Source organism: Chiloscyllium plagiosum, chromosome 40 (assembly GCF_004010195.1).
Source record: "Chiloscyllium plagiosum isolate BGI_BamShark_2017 chromosome 40, ASM401019v2, whole genome shotgun sequence".
In the NCBI taxonomy this organism is placed as follows: domain Eukaryota; kingdom Metazoa; phylum Chordata; class Chondrichthyes; order Orectolobiformes; family Hemiscylliidae; genus Chiloscyllium; species Chiloscyllium plagiosum.
In genome coordinates, this window is record NC_057749.1 from 16656548 (window position 1) to 16677298 (window position 20751).

Below are 20751 nucleotides of genomic sequence, written 5' to 3' on the forward strand. Positions count from 1 at the left end.
CTTGGGCAACTGTCTGCGTGGAGTTTGCACATTCTCGCTGTGCCCGTATGGGCTTCTGCTGGGTTCACTGTGAAGGCGGCGTTTGGTATGCTTTCCTTTATTGGTCAGAGTATTGAGTACAGGAGTTGGGAGGTCATGTTGCAGCTGTACAGGACATTGGTTAGGCCACTGTTGGAATACTGCGTACAATTCTGGTATCCTTCCTATCAGAAAGATGTCGTGAAACTTGAAAGGGTTCAGAAAAGATTTACAAGGATGTTGCCAGGGTTGGGGGATTTGAGCTATAGGGAGAGGCTGAACAGGCTGGGGCTGTTCTCCCTGGAGCATCGGAGGCTGAGGGGTGACCTTATAGAGGTTTACAAAATTATGAGGGGCATGGATAGGGTAAATAGGCAAAGTCTTTTCCCCGGGGTTGGGGAGTCCAGATGTAGAGGGCATAGGCTTAGGGCGAGAGGGGAAAGATATAAAAGAGACCCACGGGACAACTTTTGCACGCAGAGGGTGGTACGTGTATGGAATGAGCTGCCAGAGAAAGTGGTGGAGGCTGGTACAATTGCAAGATTTAAGAGGCATTTGGATGGGTATATGAATGGGAAGGGTTTGAAGGGATATGGGTCGGTGCTGACAGGTGGGTTAGGATATCTGGTCGGCATGGACGGGTAGGACTGAAGGGTCTGTTTCCATGCTGTACATCTCTATGACTATATACAGGTGAGGTGGATTGACCATGCTAAATTGCCCTCAGTATTCATGGATGTATAAGTAGGTAGATTAGTCATGCTAACTGTGGGGATAGGGTGTGTCTGGATGGGACACTCTTCAGTGGGTCAGTGCAGAGCCGATGGGCAGAACGGCCTCTTTTTGTTTCATAGGGAGTCAATGCTTAGTCTTCTCCTCTGAAAATCAGAATTCCAAATTCAGAAGAGTTTACTTACAGTTGGCTATCTACTTCTCATCATAGTGCTCCTGGTTTTTATATCACATAATCAACACATTTGTATTCAAAGGAGTCACAAGTCCACCTTCCCACAACTGACCACCGATCCTCACCCCTCAACCATAGATCAGTGCAATGTGGCAACATAGAAACTCTTGTGACACCAGGTTTCTTAATCAAGCTGTAATGAAGTTAAAAATAAAAACAAATTGCAAAGCAGAGATAAAAAAACAGCATCTGCAAAGACTTAAATATCTTAAAAAGATTGGACTTTTGTCATTGTTAGAAATAAATACAACAAATTTGCTTTGAAACAGTCTTTAATTTCTTTAAGTAAATCTATGACAATATTTCCACATCCATTAAATAAGAGTAATTTGTTTTTAAGCAATTTTTATATTACAAGAAAATTACTGTGCACTATATATTGTACAAAAATATGTCTGTTTACATATCTTGGTAAATCACCCACAATATCAGCATTATAGCAATTGGACATCACAGCAAGCAGCCTGAATCTCTCGTGTTTTAGTGCACTGCACTGTGGAATAAAAACTGCTATTGAGATTACGTAGCCCTTTCATTTTAATGTTTGTGAATGTTTTTGGGTGTTGCACATTTCTCTCATATGCTCCACTTCGTAATTTACTCCCCATCTCTCCCAAAGGCTCAACTCAGACTAAGATATTGTTTCACAGGTGCAAGCTGCCTTCCACTCTTCAATAGTGTCTTCAGATGCAAGCTTTGGCAATGTGAATTGATGGGCTAATTTACCACAGCAAGTACTAAATAGATTAATAAAAATTCTAATTTCACTATCTTGATTCTCAGGTGCAGAGCTCAACTGTAGTGCCATCTTGCCTGAAATTTATGACTCTGCACACCTTGAGAATCAGCCCAAGAACATTCTGTTCCATATGGCTCAGTGCTATCCTGCAGAATATCTTCATCTGCCAAGCCCTTGGGAGAGCTTCTTAAGTAGCACTTTCAATTAAAGACTTGACCTTGTGAATGATTAATGCATAAGATTTGGAATGATAAAATATATTAGTGCAACATAGCTACACAAAATGACAGGAAGGGAAAAAGAACCCATTTAAGTGTTATTTATTAACTACAAGTACACTCAATCTCCAAAATGTGCAACTTTTCTGCCACTTGGTTTTTACCTGGTTAGGATATAGGTTATTGGTGATTAGTCATTGTAAATGCATAAAACTAATGCTGACCAGCACATTGTCAACAAGCCAATTAGAGACCCAGATACTCTAGGTAACTATAACAATTTATACATTTTGCATGATAAAACTATTAAGAACTGTGCAAAGGGGTCAAAACAACCACATTAATCTGTTCATGCTCAATATTTTTTGTAAGCTAGTCTGTCAATGATTTCTTCAAAAATTAACACTCCAGAATGCTATTAACCTATTTCACTAGCTATTTTCCCAACCCTTCCAAAACTAAAAGATTTTGGTTTGTGTTTCAACATGGTGGGTGCAGAAACAAAGAGCTGGAATAAAAGACAATTGCGATTTGCAGGGGGTTCATCAAAAATAGTCACTCAGTCTAAAGTGCATTGACGAACAAAGGAACTTGGAGCGGTTCATCAGTGAAGAGAGGTTTTAGGAATGGATGGAAAAGTTTATGGAGTCTAAATCAAATCAATTGGAACAGGCAAGATTATCCCCTTCTTTCCCAGTCAGAAACACATCTGGAAAACAGGTGTGCTTTACTGGAAAGAGAAATGTAGCACCAAACCAAGTGCCTGGGTGCAAAAAAAAAGGCAGGGATGGAACTGGGGTGTACAAATCTGTACAAAGATTCATAAACCTCCTGTACAAGAGGAGACTGCTAGAACGCAACAGCATTTTAATTATAGCTCTGTGTCCCTTTTCTTCCACCCCACCCTCAAGTATCCCACAATGCACTGCAAGAACAAAGTAGCAGAACAAGCAAAGTCATTTCCTCTCATCATCCAAAGCACCAGAACAATCAAACTCCTCTCACGATTTCCCCGAGGAACACATACATACTGCTCAACGCCTTTACACATTTAAGAGGTTGCATATTATGAAATTGTGGTTTATAATATATATTTTACAATTATTTACAATAATTTTTCATGAATTCTTGATTGATAATCACATATTTCCCAACCTCAGCCCAAGGCCCACAATCATATTGCTTTATTAAAAGTCAAATGGTGCCATCACTTCACTCAGTTCAAAAAAGCCAGACAAAATAAGCACTGCTATTGTGGCACTAATGAGGGAAAGAATATTGTGCATACAGTGCAAAGTCAGGTGTAAAGAGAAATCGGGAATTGTGTTACTAAGGCTGCTAAACCACACAGGACAGTCTGGGATGGCAGCGTGTAGGACTAGACTGTAACTTCCATACCAGGAACCCACCTAATTTTAATGACAAATTATGATCATTCCATTTTACCCGAAAATGTCAAATATTAAAATCCCACTTGTTGAACGTGGCTTGCACAAAGCATCAGTAATAAACTATTTTTGTTCCCATGATATTTTTCTTGCCTCAATTCCTGAAAGTGACAGTTCTAACTGGGCTTAGTTCATCCTGCTACACATTACTTAGATGGCCATACACCATATATTAGCTCAATGGAAGGTAGTGGTCTATTTAACTGAAATCAGGTCAGAATCAAACTAAGCCCCACCTTTACCTGACATTCCTACAGATGCACTTTCCACTCGGGATGACCAGTGTCCAGTTAGGAATAGGAGTGACTTTCCGCTGCTCCTGATCGTAGGGATATTGAGGTCAAATGTACTACCCCAATTATTATTCTGGTTTCAGCCTAGCACAAAATATGACCAACGTTAGGGCTTCTACCCGATAGCTACTGGTATTGGTCAATTTCAAATGAGGTCCAAAAGAATCTTTTTCACTCCATTTTGTTTGGCTTGTAAGAACCATGTGCAAGGTTGCGATACAAGCACAATGCTTCACTGAAGACATCATTCCCATTTAGCAAGTTATCCTGTAGAATAAAATTAAATCTCCCCAACATTAAATTCTCTCCAACCGAGACATACTCTGACATCCTGGTTAAGGGGAGAAATTAGGGCATTTTCAATGCAACTCAGCCACAGGTAAAACAGACTACTTTCAATTTTAGCTCAAGGTAACAATCCAACCCATCCTAAATTCTTAAAATCTTATTTCAAACTTGTCAAATGTAGTCTCCTGCCCTATTATTTCACGTGAAACCAATAACTCCGCATTTATACTATTATAATTCAACACAAGTTGTGTGAATGCATCATTTTCCCAATTGGATTGTGATGAAATGCAAAAGGGGTGTGAATTTTTGGTATAGGTTCACTTGAACCAGGATTTCCTGTGCGTTAAACAAGAGATTTTATCCTTCTAGATTTCGGTGTTGTAGGGAAATTACTGTCATAACAGCAGGATGAATTACTAAAAGGGAACAAGTTAGTAATTGGCTAGGATAATTGTGGGAACAATTTGAAGTGATGAATTATGAGCATATGGAACAGCACTGAGGTGCTGGCTTTATTGATTTCTTTCTGTAGTGTATTAGTGCTGCTATGCTATATATGCTTTGTGATAAACTGGCTGGGAATAAAAGATTTAGTATTACACTTCCCAATACAGAACAAATGGATCATTTGACTAGGCAGGAGCTATGAAAATACATATATATAGCAAATACAACCAAATTCTGTGATAAGATTCCCTGACCAGCCCTGAAGTTTTTCTTTTGAATGTTGAATGGTAACATTTTACCCATAATTTTTATACATTAAAAAAAAAATCAAGAATAATGCAGTATTTAAAAGCTAATCTTCTGAGGCAGTTCTCTTACTTCATTGAAGAAAATCTTGATGTCATCAGTGAATCACCCTGAGAGGGTTTCAATGGTCTGAACATTTTGCTGTTCCTAATTCCCATTTCAGTTTAGCACCCCCCCTGCCCCTGCACCACCCCCCCCCCCCCCCGAACCTTGAAGAGAAAGACTTCCCACCCACCTCAATGTTTTGTGCTCATTGTTTTTTTTTTGTTTATACAGTCAAAAAGCAGAGAAGGTAAACATTTTTCACAGCTAATATCCAGAATTTTCAGCACAACATACCATCTCAGGTCAGGAGGCACCAATGGTAAAAAAGGAAAAACTGAAATTTAAGTGTCCAAAGTTTAACTAAGGAGGTAGCAACACTGATCAGAGGGTACAGACTATAAAACCAATGAGAGCAGACTCTGTCCAAGGCTTTGCTTTATGACTGTTGGAGGACCAGACATCAGTAGCATTTTCCACACCTACCACCCTTGAAAGACATTGCAGAATTATCACCAAATTAAGGGCACTTTGTGCGATGGGTCCACACCTCTTGGAATTAAAATGGAGAATTCCCAGACATTTCAAATAAGGACATCACAAGTACAGACAGAACTCCCACTGGACTGGTTTGGCTGGATTATAGCTCAGGTGCCAGAGATAACTTATTGGCACCCATTTATCTTTTCATTTTAATGAAAATGCAACTGGTATCTAAATAATACTCCTTTAAATTTTAACAAACAGTTCAACAAAATAACACATTTGTATTTTCAAATCCAACATGCCAAACTTAGAATTCTTACTACAGATGACACCCCTGCTTTAAGAAAATGAATCTTTACATTAAAATCACATTTAATGCCCAGTTTCAACCTGCTCTATTTGCTGTTTTATAGGAACTGTGACAGCTTCCTCAGATCAGACTTCTCCAAGCAACACATACAGTATGTTCATAGTAAAATACTTTAATTAAAATAACTGGAAGACAATTTGAAAATAATGCTGTGTTAAATAGGAGCAAGAGTTCTGGCAACAATACAAAGTGCTACCGAGGTGATTCAAATCAACACTTCAGTAAGTAATGTGATGTGCAATAAATATTTATACTACTTAGGGGCTTTTGTCCCCAAGTGGTGTTATTGCTCGTAAATTAAATATTTTACGAAATCAGTAACTTGTTGCAATATCTTTCTTCCTTGGCCAAATACTGTACTTTAGCACTAACCTCAAAAGCACCTCCCACTACACTAGAATAATATTTTTCCATTTTCCCAACAAGTCATTCAGGTGAGATGCCCATTTAGTTACACGCATGTTCCTTAGGCCTTTGATATTCAGAACTAGTCACTAGAATCAATCCTGACAACAGGCAAAGACTCTAGCTTCAATTTGAGTCCAAGGTTATACATGTTAGTACATGCACCATCAGTTCTCCAGGTACAAATGAATTGTTTAGATTATGCAAACAAAACTTACGTGGTTTGTCTTCAACTTATTTTCTTTACCCCAGAATGGCTAGTGCCTAATTTCCTTTAAAGGTAACTTTCCTGCTGATAAACAAGTTTTACATTTTTTTAAACTTCCCTTCTTAAAGCTGCTGATTGTGGTTGGGTGACAGTAACTGTCACTTTCTGGAACTGTTAGGCTGTTGACACCTTGCTTAAGTGCCAAGCTTCATATCTCAGCTCTGACAGGAAGGATTATCAAGTTGATCAGCTTTTGAGCTCATCAAGCCTGTACCTCAGTCAGACATCCACATGTATGTTCTTAGCATTGGAAAACACTATTACTTTCCTTCCCTCCTTCCACCCACAGCCCCCAAGGGTACACAACCATAAATAGAGTACCCTAATTGAGCTCAGATTGGAGTTCGATCAGAGACCTCACAGGTCAGAATACCTCAAACAACCACCAGAGGTAGTGAGTGACCTAATAAGCCAGAGGGATTTCATTGAGATTTTAAAAAAATACAAACTTCAGTTACAGTTCAATGAGCATTTTAAGGGATGAAATTAAATTTAAAAAAAATTAAAGTGCAAAAAAAAAATCCTTGAAACGAACTCAGTTTCTACAACTCAAAAGTCACCTCTGGCCCCTTTGATCATGTTGTGAAATACTTTGCTGAAAGTCTAAATAGTAATTTCAAATTCCTCAAAATTAATTGACTTCAAATTATCCAGGTACAGTGCTGTGGTCAATTTTGGAAGTCTTAAAATTTGTATAATTATCTATCACGCAATACTGAATTAAAAATAATCCATTCCATTCTACCATTCTATGGCCCTGACCATGTTTTGCTGGGAACTAAAGACACCAACCTACCTCAGTTAAGAGCTGTGAAAAATGTCCAATTTCCAGTATTAACAGTTTAGCTTTGAGAGTTTATGTCCAACATTATTTCAAGCACCCACATTCCATATAAAAACAGATGTGGATTTCTTGTAACCTTAAGACACTTTTCACTGAAGTCCGTGAAAATGAGACATATAACCCTTCATCAGTAACGGGAGGGATCAACTGAAAGAGGAATACTAGAGGACACTTTGTATTTTCTTTATAAATGCTGTTCTTTCACTTTGGCCCTCAACATCAAATTCTTCACAATCCGATTCAGATAAATCACCATCTTTCCACATGTCAGAAATTCCTTTGTAAGATATAATCCCTTTCCCGTTTTGTAGAGTGTAGACTTTCACTTTGCTGAACTGGAATCCTGACCTGACCTGAAGAACTATGAATATTATAAAAAATACCATTATAATGAAGGCACAGATGGTAAAAGCAAACCATATAGGTACTTGAGATTCAGTGAGTGGTTCAACTACTTCCTCATTTTCCAAGGGAGATTCCCTGCTGACTTGCATTTGGGGTGAACAGCTCAACTCAACTTCATTGTAGTGTGAATGAGGGAGGCAAGAAAGGCAGTGATTGGCTGCAAACCCATTGCATGTGCGGCAAGAAGCATGACAAGGAAGGCAGGCCAAAACTTGTGAAGATTCAACATTGTTGTCCAAGAGACTGTCAACCAATCCTTTATAAAAGCCAGGTGGACACTTTTCCACGCAGCTTTGCTGATGCAGAAAATATACACCTTCACATTCTGAGGAGACAAAATAAGAGAGAAACAAATACTTCATAAACAATTTCAGTTGCAGTAATTTTAGAGCTGCTGAGGTTCCAAGCATGAAAGGCAAAGAAATTCAGACAAAATAAAGCATCTTCCCCACCACTTAAGATAAGATTTGACTTAATAATAAAACAAGGTTAAAGAACACAAACACAGTCAGTGTACTTGAATATGGTTTGACAGACTAAAGGCTGGAAAAGTCTGTACAAGATCTAACAAATTTGTCAAACCTACAATTTGTTGGGTTTTAGTTTAGCACTGAAGCAAACAATTAGGACAATTTGATCTTTCAAAGTTAATTTGCATTAGCAAATAATGTTCTAAAGTGATCAAAATTTAAGAAGTAGTTATGGTTACAGAGGAGATCTGGTGCGGACTATAGATCCTGTTGGCTTGGGGAATGTGTTGTTATCTAGTTGGGGCAGGGTGAGAAAGAGCGTGTACACATTTTGAGAATATTTATAGGGTAAGATTTATAAATTACATTATTGTATATGTTAACTAATTATTGCACTTTATGGACTTTGTTTTGATAAGTTGATAATTGTACTTAATGAATTTTGTTAACAGATAATTTTGATTAAAACTTACACAAATGGATAAATGTATTTAACTAGTCATCCTAGTAACCAGAAAGTAGTACTTGTGTGTTACAAACTATGTAGTGGTTCTAGAGTGACTGGGTACGCCTTCAGTGTCACTCTTATCAGCATCAAATAAAATAATGGCTACTCTCAAATAAATTAAGTAGACAAATTACCAATGTAAATTTAAAGCTGTAAACATACTTCCTAAAATAAAAACAAATTAGAAATAACTACAGTATCCACCATAATAGGGAGATAGTAAAGGACAATATAGATTTTGGGTGGAGATCATCATTAGAACTCCTTAAACGCCAAGATTAAAAATGAGAGAATAATCTCAATTTTAGAGAAACTCAAACCTCTCTAGAAAACACCTATTAAAAATGCTCCCAGTTTAAATGAGGGAAAAAACGGTGATCAAAACACCAGATTCCTGTTTCAATAAAAAAGGCAGACATGGCTCATCAGAAAACAGAAGTTTGTCAGTTTTATAATTCAGTTTATAACACAGCTGAGGCACCGTACCCAAAATGTTTAACAGATTATAATGAAAGATAAATTCACTAAACACAACCCACAGTATCTATGGCCTGCTGGTTAGAGAAACCTTTTAAAATACACAGCAGGCTGCATAAATTAATGTCAAACTTTGATGTTTTTCAAAGCATTTTCCCAATTATTTTGTTATAAAATCCAGGTGCATACCTCAATTGCTAAAATTTAGCTAAACAATTACTTCTGGTGTGCAAAGAGCACTTAAGACAACATTCACAGATTATTCAACCACTAAGGGAATGTGAGCTCAGAGCAACTGTATTTTCACACAATACCACCACAGCAGGAATCATGCCTAATCTTCCCTCCCTCAGAGACAGGTGATATGGACTTCAATTGAAGAATGCCTTTTTTCCCCAGCTAAGAACTAAATGAATAGACACTATAGATGGAACCTTGATTTCCTGAATTGTGTATTCACCCACAAAGAAGAAATTTTCAGAAGCTCTAAAAGTTTTAAATCACCAACATTTGTCATTTATATAAATGATCTGGATGTGAACATAGGAGATATAGTTAGTAAGTTTGCAGATAACACTGAAATTGGAGGTGTAGCGAACAGTGAATGGGATCTTGATCAGATGGGCCGATGGGTTGAGGAGTAGCAGATGGAGTTTAATTTAGATAAATGTGAGGTGCTGCTTTTTGGGGAAAGCAAATCAGAGCAGGACTTGCACACTTAATGGTAAGGTCCTGGGGAGTGTTGCTGAACAAAGAGACTTTGGAGTGCAGGTTCATAGTTCCTTGAAAGGACAGTCACAGGTAAATAGGATCGTGAAGGCGGTGTTTGGTATGCTTTCCTTTATTGGTCAGAGTATTGAGTACAGGAGTTGGGAGGTCATGTTGCGGCCATATAGGACGTTGGTTAGGCAATATTCTGAAATATTGCGTGCAATTCTGGTCTCCTTCGTATTGGAAGGATGTTGTAAAACTTGAAAGGTTTCAGAAAAGATTCACATGGATGTTGCCAGGGTTGGAGGATTTGAACTATAGGGAGAGGCTGAATAAGCTGGGGCTGTTTTCCCTGGAACGCGGAGGCTGAGGAGTGACCCTAAAGAGGTTTATAAACTCATGAGGGGCATGGATGGGCTAAATAGACAAGGTCTTTTCACTGGAGTGGGGGAAGTTCAGAACTAGGGGGCATAGGTTTAGGGTGAGAGGGGAAAGATATAAAAGGGACCTAAGGGGCAACTTTTTCATGCAGAGAGTGGTGCATGTATGGGATGAACCGACAGAGGAAGTAGTGGAGGCTGGTAGAATGGGACAGATTAGGTTAGGATAACTGGTCCGCATGGATAAGTTGGACTGAAGGGTCTTTTTCTGTGCTGTACACCTCTATGACAATGTCAACTGATAAAGAAATGCAGTAAGATGTGCACTAATAAATGCACTGTCCTCTTGCTTTTGTTGCACTTTAATCAGCACAAGTTGCTGCTATTTGATCATAATATTGCTCAAAAGTGTCCTAATCTGGAGATCTCTCATCAGATTTTTTCTGCAGCTAAGTATATTGTGCCAATTTATCCCTGATAGGCCCGTGACAGAATATGAAGAAATGAAGTCACTTGATTGCAAAGTCTACAGTCAATGCTCATTTTGTGAATATAAATAACTGCTTTTCTGACTGATTGAATTTCAAAGCTAAAAACATGCTTAGCCCCTACAAAAGGGCCCCAGACAGCTAGTATTATTAAAAATGTCATGAAATAAAAGCCATATTTGAAAGTAGTCTCAAAATGAGTTGGGCTCCAATCCACCCAGGGACATTCCTGCAAATAAATGACCTGCTTACTGCACTGTTAAATGCATTTCTGTCAAATTTACTTGACTTTACTATTCTTGAGTCTGGAATTTGCTGTTGGTTGCAGTGGACTTTATATCAGAAATTTAATTGAGTCCAGTATGATATCTAAAGTGAATATTATTTCTAACAATTTTTAAAATGCTGCAAAATCCTGTAGGGCTCAGTACTGAAATTCACACAAGTGCATTTAGATTGTTGTTCTATCAGGCCACAATTTGCATAGTGTGGAGAGCTGCAAATGCATCTTTTAATTGTTAAATCACAAGGATGCAGAGCCTCAATGTGAAACTGCCAATTCCAATGAATCATTAACCTTAAATCCAAGCCCTCAAAACAGTTAGTGATTCACAAAATTCAGGATGAAGTCAGAGAGCCATTTTCATATAAATGACACCCAATATCTCAAGTTTGTCTGCTCTGTTCTGTCCAATGATAGCTGCTCTTTAAATGAAGAGTTCAAATTCAATAATTCCGTCCTCGTAATACCTCTCGATATCACATCCACTAATCATTCCTCATGTTCAATGGCAACTTTTCTTGTCGCCATGTCTCTCATCAGCATGATTAGGGTAATTATCCCAAGCCTTTCTGAATAAATCTAAACTACAAATAGTGCATCCGACAATGCTTTTCACTTATTCAGTTGTTCAATCCTGGGAAAGGATGTTAACATTCACTTATTCCCTCTCACTCTTTTCAATGGGCGGCACGGTGGCACAGTGGTTAGCACTGCTGCCTCACAGTGCCAGAGACCTGGGTTCAATTCCCGCCTCAGGTGACTCTCTGTGTGGAGTTTGCACATTCTCCCAGTGTCTGTGTGGGAGGTTAGGTTAGGTGTGCAGGTTAGGTGAACTGGCCATGCTAAATTGCCCGTAGTGTTCGGTGAAGGGGTAAATGTAGGGGAATGGGTCTGGGTGGATTGCGTTTCGGCCGGTCAGTGTGGACTTGTTGGGCCGAAGGGCCTGTTTCCACACTGCAAGTAATCTAATCTAAACCTAGAATTATCTAATTACAAATTCCCAAATGACTTTCCTTTTCTCCTTTTCTGAAGTATTAGCCAAATCTCTGTATTCAACATTACGGCTCTATCATTTTACTTAGGTCTAGTTAAAAGAAAAATTCCATAAGGTAAAAGACTAAAGAAAACTGATGAATTACTGTAACATTTTATTTCACCTTTGTAGCTTACACTCTAACCATGGCAATGCCTGCAAGCTAAACATTACAATAAGGTGACGGCCTGATTTCTAATCTGTTGTCATACCTAACTTAAATGGATCAATGACCCGAATAAGTAGCAACTTAGCCTAGTTAGCACAGATGTTGAATTTGGCATTTTTAAGATAAAACACTCAAGATCATTTTTTAAAAATGGAAGAATAAGACATTTGGCCCCTTAACATGCTCTGCCATTCAACAAGATCATGGCTGCTCTGACAGTGATCTCAACTCCACTTTCTTACTTGCTTTTCCAATAACCCTAAACTCCCTTGTGGATCAAATGTTTGTCTAATGCTGCCCTGAATATATTCATCGATGCAACATATTATTCTACGTGGAAGAGAGTTCCAAAAGATTAACTGATACCCAGAAGATATTCTTCCATCTCCAACCTATTTTAGATCTGTGCCCCATATTGTCACAGACTCCTCCGGGCGGGGAAACATCCTTTCAGCATCTAGACTATCAAGCCCCTCAGAAGCTTACGTTTCAGTAAGATCACCAGATTCCCACTTCATGCAGAATTCTGCAGTTGGTCTCAACCTAATTATTCTGCATCTTTACTTTTGCTGCCAAAGTGGACAACCTCATTTTCCTCACACTGTACGCCATTTGTGAAGCCTTTGCTCGGTCATCTGTCATTTGCATCCTTTTCATTGTCTAACCTTGTATCAGCAAATTTGGATACATTCTGTACCTCCATCCAAATCATTAACATAAATTACAAATAATTGAAGTGCCAGCGCTGATCCCTGTCCATTCCACTCATTACATTTGTAAACTTGAAAATGACTCATTTATCCTGTTTCCTGTTAGCTAATCCTCTACCCAAACTAAATAATTAACACGATGAGTTCATAAACTTTACATAAATCTTTCAGAGCAACACAGAGCACATTTTCAAATCAAGAGTTCACAATAAAGCTTTTCTGTAATCCTTTCGCCAAGCCCCATCATACTACAAAAGTCTACCTTTTACAATCGAGGATTAAAAAAGGTCCTTTTCAATGGAACAATTAGCACCAAATAGCCATCAGCTTCACACAGGCAATAACACTGCAAGAGAACCTCAACTACTGAGCCCAAAACACCTGCGCACAAAACAATGGTTTGAGTAGAAAAACTTTCAAATGCAGTTAAGTGACACTACAAACACTGTTGAACCACTGAAGGGTACCACTAGCCATTCAAATTGATAAATTTAACAGGTTAACAGCTTTCTGTAAATGTATGTCAATTTCATGGAGCTAACTTTGAAAGAATTTCCATTTTTTAGTTTTTTTAATTTTTGACATTTTGAAAATCAAACTTAATAGAGGACTGTTTTCCCTTATAGTCAGAATTAACTTGTTAAACATTACAGAATACAAACTATTGACAAATGACACTATATAAAGGGGTGGAGGTTAAGGATTGCACAAAATATGTTAATTATTTTCTATTTCTGCTTGTAGAGGGCGCTCTGAGACAAAACTCTATTTCTTTTCTACATTCAACTCTATGCCTTCTCTTGCTTACTTACCTGCACACACTTGCTGAGAGTTCAGTGTTTTGCAGTTGGCAGGTAGTGTAATGTTGGTCGATTTCTGCTGGCTGTTGTTAGTTGGTGCTGTCCCATAAAGAACCAGTGTAAATTGTCTCAGGGTACCTGAACAGAGAAGCTCTATTACAAACTTTCTGCTATAAGCAAGCATATTTAAAAAGCAATAATCAGGACAGTAGAAAAAGGACAAAGACACAATTTTTCTAAATACAAAATAGTACCTGAAAGCCAGCAAATAGGGCAAGTAGGAACCTGTTAGGAAATGGCCCTTCAACATATTTTCCATGAAGATACTGTGTTGATGCTGCTCCTTTAACAAAGTTAATCTGTCCTTGTTCTTTTTTCCCCCAGAGGAATAAAAGGTAGGGGTTCCAATATATCTGGAAATATCTACTTGAAAAACCTTTGTTTCTTTAAAAACATGTATAATAAAAGGAGTGGCCAATTCTCCCAGTTCAGGGTTTGTTTTTAGCAAGCTTTGTAGCTGCTGATTAAGTTTTAGTTGGAAACCCAGAGAAGCTGCAGTGGACCCAAAGAAGCAGTTCCAGGCTGACCCCTGCACCCCCACCCCCAATCCTCTGACATCTCTCCTGTAAGAACCAGTGTTTGATTTTACCTTTTTTTGCCAAGGGGGTGTTTATGGGGATGCTGCAAGTATTTGCAACAGCATCAAGAAGTTAGGATAGAGTCGAGTGGGTTTTCAGACAGGTTAGGTTATTCTAATTTTGGTTCTCTTTTGTTAGTGTTTCATTCAGTAGTCTGTAAATAAATTCTGATTTGTTTAAAACTGAGTGCTTGGACCAGCTGCATCACTCCTGGAATATCCACTGTACACATGCTTAAAACAACTGGAAAAGTTAGGGTCTGGGCTCCCTTCTTGGACTGTTTTGAAGGGATCTGGCCTGGTCCATAGCAATACACACTAACTGTTAAGCTACCTTTTCTCATCTAGATTCAGATCACACTTGTGTTGAAAATGATTAGCTTATTTAAGAGAGTGTAAGAATCAACAAGTTTGTAAATATGAAGTTGTTGTAAATCAGACCTCAAAACAAAAAATGCTGTAACTACTCAGCAAGTCTGGCAGTGTCTGAAACTCTGCTGCTCTCTCCACAGATGCTACTTCCAGTAGTAGCAGTATTTAACTTGTGAAATGTTGGAAAATATTGTTCCTGTTAGAAAGCATGTTAGTGGGCTAGAGATAGGAGACCTATACCAGGCAAGAATTGGAGGTAATTGAAGAAATATAGTAAATCATTAGGTCATGAAATATACAAGATGCAGAAACAACATTTAAAACCAATCTGTATTTTGGAAGATATTATAGAATTGGGGAAAGAACATAGAAAAAAGGCATGAGAGCAGATAGGCCAGTATACTGCTGGAACTCTTTCTGGTAATACAAGTTTCTATGATTCACAGCAACCATTAGGGAAAAGGGTTTTAGTCTAAATACTTAAAGACAATTATGGAAACAAACCATAATTATTTGCACCAGAAGTATTTTCTAATTCCAGAACCCATTCTCCTGAGGGGTTTTCATCCCAGGAATGCGTGGTCATGAATGCCCAGTCAGTAAATCCCTCAGATGAGTAGTCATGCTCTCTGCAGTAGATAAAAACACAATTGTGAGTGACTACAAAGCCTTATGGCTCTTCCACACCAAAACACCAAGAAAAATTGATACCATTGTTTTCTTTCATTTCTACCCTAACAGAATTAAAAGGATTGAAATGTACACTCATTTAATCAATTATGAAAATGTACAATGCAATGCTTAATATCCCTTCTCAACTTTATTACAGATCATTCAATATCAGCACTTTACATAAAAACGGCAAGTCTATGGATTTATTTGGTCAGTGTTGGACAGGAATTTAAATTGTGATCTACTGAAACCCCACTCCAAAGTCACCACATTTAGGATAGTGCCCTGACCATTTCCTATCCATTGAAATAGACAGGATAGAAACAGAACACTGATTCTGATCCTGAATATAATGATAGTTAAAGCACAACATTCACAGAAATGAGTAAATTCACATTTATGCAAATTATTGCTCGTGAAGACGACTCAGGCTGCTCATATTGTGCAAGTTCAATTGTCGAGTCAGTTATTACACCCTCCAGTTTTGAACTCCCCCTATCATGTGCTCTATATACACTGACAAAACAGACCTAGACAAAAACTCTTAAATCACAAGGATACTATATATTTGATGATTTACCTTTGTTAAATGCTTTCACTAAAGATCAATCTCCAATAAACAGGATGACTCAGCTTGTTTTCAAAAGCACCTAGTATTTGCATTGCCTAATTGAATTAAATAATCAGTGCAATGATTGTTCACTTAGCTCTTTCTACAGAAAGAATTCCAATAAGTTACATTGGCAGGACTCCTTCAGAATACTGTAGCGGCACAAACAACAATGATAACTGCTCATTTTCAAAATACCATTGTGCTTTGTTTACAAGCAAGTGACTTGCTGCATACAGAATTTAGCAAAATGGTTAGTGACAGCTTTAGAGAGTATCTCTAAATATTGTTTTAGGGAGTGCCAGACAGTGCATTGCTGTATCTAGTCAGTGTTGGTTGTCATTAAAGCCCTGATTGTGATCCTTGTCAGAAGGGATGAGCGAATGCTCCCTGGTGACTAGCTAAAAACTTTTGCTTTAATTGTTCATGCAATGTGGGTATCACTGGTGAAGTTAACCAAGATTGCCAAGAAAGCAGTTGAGAGTCAACCACATTATGGAGGATCTGGACTTACATAGACCAGGTAAGGATGGCGGACGTCCTTCCCTTAAGGACAACGGTGACAGTTTGGCTTTTAATCTGTCATTACATTAAGCTAACTTTTTATTCCAGAATTTTACTGAACAAGTTTCACCATCTGTCATCGTGAGACTTAACATAATATTACCCAGGATTCTGTATTACCAATCCAGTGATTTTACCACTAGGCCACCACCCTCAACTACAGATCTGCTGGTCATAAGTAGTCAACCACTGATTGTGGATTAAGTTTCGAGTAATCTTTCTCAGCAATAAAATCACTCTTTCACTCCAATCTTCCATTGAGCTGTAGTTAATTACGTTTGCAGGTCAATTAGGTAATCGAGCCAGTCCTCAGTGAGTCACGATGGACTGAACTTTAAAATCCTCTTTGTCAGGTACTAATCAACAAAATGTTGACAAAAAAAAGACACTTACACCAACAAAATTTACCCATTAAAGAATTACAAGCTAATTTCTATCACCCGCGGGTTATTTAATATTAGTAATTTTCGTGCATTCATTCTCTTGAGCTGCAGCAACATCATACCTTGGTGCCAACAGAGTTGACCTCGTCCCCATAGGACTGGTGAGAAATATAGCCAAGTCTCCACGCCGGTTATATGATAGTGTAATCCTTGCCTGCACATGCTCTAAGGAGTGGATAAAATTTGAACTTCCAAGGCATGCATCAACCCTTTTCCGAATCTCCAATCGGTTACCAATATCCCTGAAGAGATAAGTTGAACACCAGAACTGTAGAAATCCCTGAACTCTGAATTACATTAAGACAGTATCAGAATACCAATTCAAATAATCTATCAGCATGCAGAATTAAATTATAATGTGGGGTCACAGTTTTAGGATACAGGATAGCAGATTTAAAACAGATGACGATATAGTACTTCTCTTAAAAGGAGGTGAATCTGTGAAATGCACGAACCCAGATTGAGTAAAATTAAGGAAATAGATAGATTTTTAGTTAGTAATAGATTAAATGATTATGGAGTGCAGGCAGAAAGTGGAATTAAGGCCAAAAATGATATCAGTCATAACCGTATCAAATGGGAGAGCAAGTTTAAGGGGCTGAATAGACTACTCCTGCTCCTCATTCTTATGTGTTTGTTAAGTCAATTGGAAACAAGGGTCTCCTGGGATGAGAGATTTATTGCAGTGCAAGTTCCAAATTGAATCTTGTACTTTTCAGCTTAGCCTGGCAGGTAGAACTCCTGCCTTCAAACCAAGTTGTTTAGGTTGCAAGGTCCGCCCAAGGACTTGAGCAAAGAACCTCGGCTATCAATACAACAATCGCACATTTATCGGAGATGTCAGCCTTCAGATGAGCTGATAGATATTCCACCTGCCTATTCTTGTGGTTCAGTTAAACATTAAGGTCTCCAAATACACTTTGAAGAACAATACATGACCTAATTCCCATCAACTTTTCTCAAGTACTGTAAGAAACAGATTAGTTTGACATACATGCATAGCCATGTGCAGCCAGGCTTAAGAAACTCACATACATGAATGTTTTGCAACATTTGAGAAATGTGCTGGGGGAATTCAAAAAAGGCTTTTCAGTTATTGCATTGAGTGCTCATCAGGATACAATATTTTTATTTTCGGCTCTGCAAGTAGGTATCAGTCATCAGTCTGCATGGTGAAATTATAGTTCACAGGATAGACGTGGAAGAGAAAATGCAAAGTACAAACACAAGTGGAAAGCACATCAGAAAGTATACCGGCCAATAAGAATGTGCCCAAGCACTAAGTTTTGAGATTAAGAATTTTGCACAGCAAGGTTGTTGCAAACAAACAAAGACAAATAGCTGGAGAAACTCAGCAGGGATGGCAGCATCTGTGGAGAGAAACAGTTAACATTTTGGGCGCTCCTCCACTCCAAATAACTCAAAAATGTTAATTGTTTTTTCTCCATGGATGCTGCCAGACCTGAGTTTCTCCAGCAATTTCTGTTTGTTTCAGATCTCCAGCATCCGCAATTGTGTTTCATTTTAGGATGGTTTTATTTCATTCACTCATGAGATGTGGACTTCGCTGGCCAGGCCAGTATTTATTGACTCTCCCGGGTTGCAGTGAACTGCTTTCCTGAACTGTTTCAGTGTGTTCAGTGGGTAGACCCACCTGGCAGGTAGACAGGGAATTTCAAGATTTTTACCCAGAGCTTAAAAATGTGTTGCTGGACGAGCGCAGGAGGTCAGGCAGTATCAAAGGAGAAGGAGAATCGACGTTTTGGGCATAAGCCCTTCTTCAGGACTTCTTCCTGACTTCTTCCTTCTTCCTGAAGAAGGGCTTATGCCCGAAACATCGATTCTCCTTCTCCTTTGATACTGCCTGGCTAGGAGAAAGTGAGGACTGCAGATGCTGGAGATCAGAACTTAAAAATGTGTTGCTGGAAAAGCGCAGCAGGTCAGGCAGCATGAAAGGAGAAGGAGAATCAACGCTTCAGGCATAAGCCCTTCTTCAGGACCTCTTCCTGACTTCTTCCTTCTCCTTTCATGCTGCCTGACCTGCTGCGCTTTTCCAGCAACACATTTTTAAGTTCTGATCTCCAGCATCTGCAGTCCTCTCTTTCTCCTCGTTGACTTTAACCTACTGCGAATTCTCTTGCAAAGATTTTTACCCAGTGACAGTGAAAGAATGGCAATATATTTCCAAGTCAGGATTGTGAGTAGCTTGGAGAGGAACTTGCAGGTGATGGTGTTGCCATATATGTTTTGTCCTTGTCCTTTTAGATGGAAGTGGTTATGGATTTGAAAGGTGATGTTCTAGGATCTTTGGTGAATTTCTGCAATGTATCTTGTCAATAGTACACACTGTTGCCACTGAGCTTCAGTAATGTAGGGAGTGGATGCGTGCGACTGTGGTGCCAATGTAATAGAGTCTTCAGCTCAAGGATAAATAGCATATACAGATTATAGGTTTTTGATTAAGTCAGAATATTAGCATGTGTAAATTCTAAGAAAGTAATTGATAAAATATACAAGCACAAACATTTCCATGCAACATGAAGTTTCATAAATTCCCCAAATTTTTCTGAAACTCCCTGGCATGTGATTACTTTTGTTCAAACCACAACTAGACTGCAGAAGCTAACAGGCTCGAGGCAACCCTGATATCTGACAGTCAGCTCTTAAGAGAGTTTAAAGTTGAAGAATTTGCAGCAATATCAGATAAAGCTGAAGATTATCATCTCCATTATAATATAATGCAATTAACTTCACTCTCAAGTTACGCTGCATTGCTCGAGTTGTTTATTTTTTTTCTGTAGAACGTGGGCACTGCTGGCAAGACCCAGCAATTGTTGCCCAGTCCTAGTTGTTTGTGAACTGATTGCCCTTGAAATGGCTTACAAAGAGTCTACAAAGAGTCAACCACATTGCCGTGGATCTGAAATCGCATGTAAGTCAGGTCAGTAAGGACAACAGATTTCTTGCCCTAAAGGACAGATGGGTTTTTCCAAACTTGCTTGTGGTTACTTTGTCAACTTACGCTAGCTTTTATTTCCAATTTTTCAAACAATTTAAATTCAAATTTTATCACCTACCATACTAGACTTGAACCCATTCCAGAGGCTATGGAATACTGGTACGGTTACATTAGTGCTATGACACCATCTCTCCAGTCAGTACAAAATCAAAATGCATGTACCATATTCAGGCAAGTTGTTTCAAACACACACATCCTATTTCTAAATCCGCACAATAAACTCATCATCACATTCCCATGACACTAAAATTGTCAAGGGATATACCTACATTATTGATTTCTTGTTTAATAGACATTATGCTGCAAATAATAGAACTTACTGTTTCACCTATCAAGATTTGAACAGGAGCTTACCATGATACAATGAAAATTGGATTAATACATTTTTAGTGAAAATGATACTGATTAGATTATGTTATCATAGACTGGATAACACGTCAGGCAGAACTCTACAGGGACAAAAATCCATCAAGGAGTTACTGTATATAACATTTCCATCTAGAAGTAGCACTGAGATTTTACCTCATAAATAACTTGACTTATGAAGTTATTTTGCTAATTTAAATATTAATACACTACTATTTTAAGACTGAACAATTTTAAATATGGCTGCATTTATGATATCACACAAGAATCAGGTTGAGATAAGCTTAAGCCAGGGAACTATAGACCAGTGAGCCTGACCTCAGTGGTGGGCATGTTGTTGGAGGGAATCTTAAGGGACAGGCTGTACATGTATTTGGAAAGGCAAGGACTGATTCGGGATAGTCAACATGGCTTTGTGCGTGGGAAATCATGTCTCACAAACTTGATTGAGTTTTTTGAAGAAGTAACAAAGAAGATTGATGAGGGCAGAGC

The 20751-nt window shown here is 38.4% G+C and overlaps 1 protein-coding gene across 2 annotated transcripts in view; it reads right to left on the bottom strand.

The window, feature by feature from the left end:
• Positions 1 to 1239: 1239 nt before the first annotated feature.
• furina (furin (paired basic amino acid cleaving enzyme) a) overlaps positions 1240 to 20751 on the bottom strand; it is a 105166-nt gene continuing 85654 nt past the window's right edge. The window contains exons 12-15 of one of the 2 annotated variants that reach the window (XM_043680487.1): positions 16937 to 17116; positions 15090 to 15214; positions 13589 to 13714; positions 1240 to 7872 (exon numbers count right to left, since the gene is read on the bottom strand). In XM_043680487.1, the coding sequence (XP_043536422.1) occupies positions 7304 to 7872; positions 13589 to 13714; positions 15090 to 15214; positions 16937 to 17116 (1000 nt within the window). In that variant the 3' untranslated portion in view covers positions 1240 to 7303. The remainder of the gene's footprint in view (positions 7873 to 13588; positions 13715 to 15089; positions 15215 to 16936; positions 17117 to 20751) is intronic. The other variant, XM_043680489.1, reaches the window with a different exon arrangement.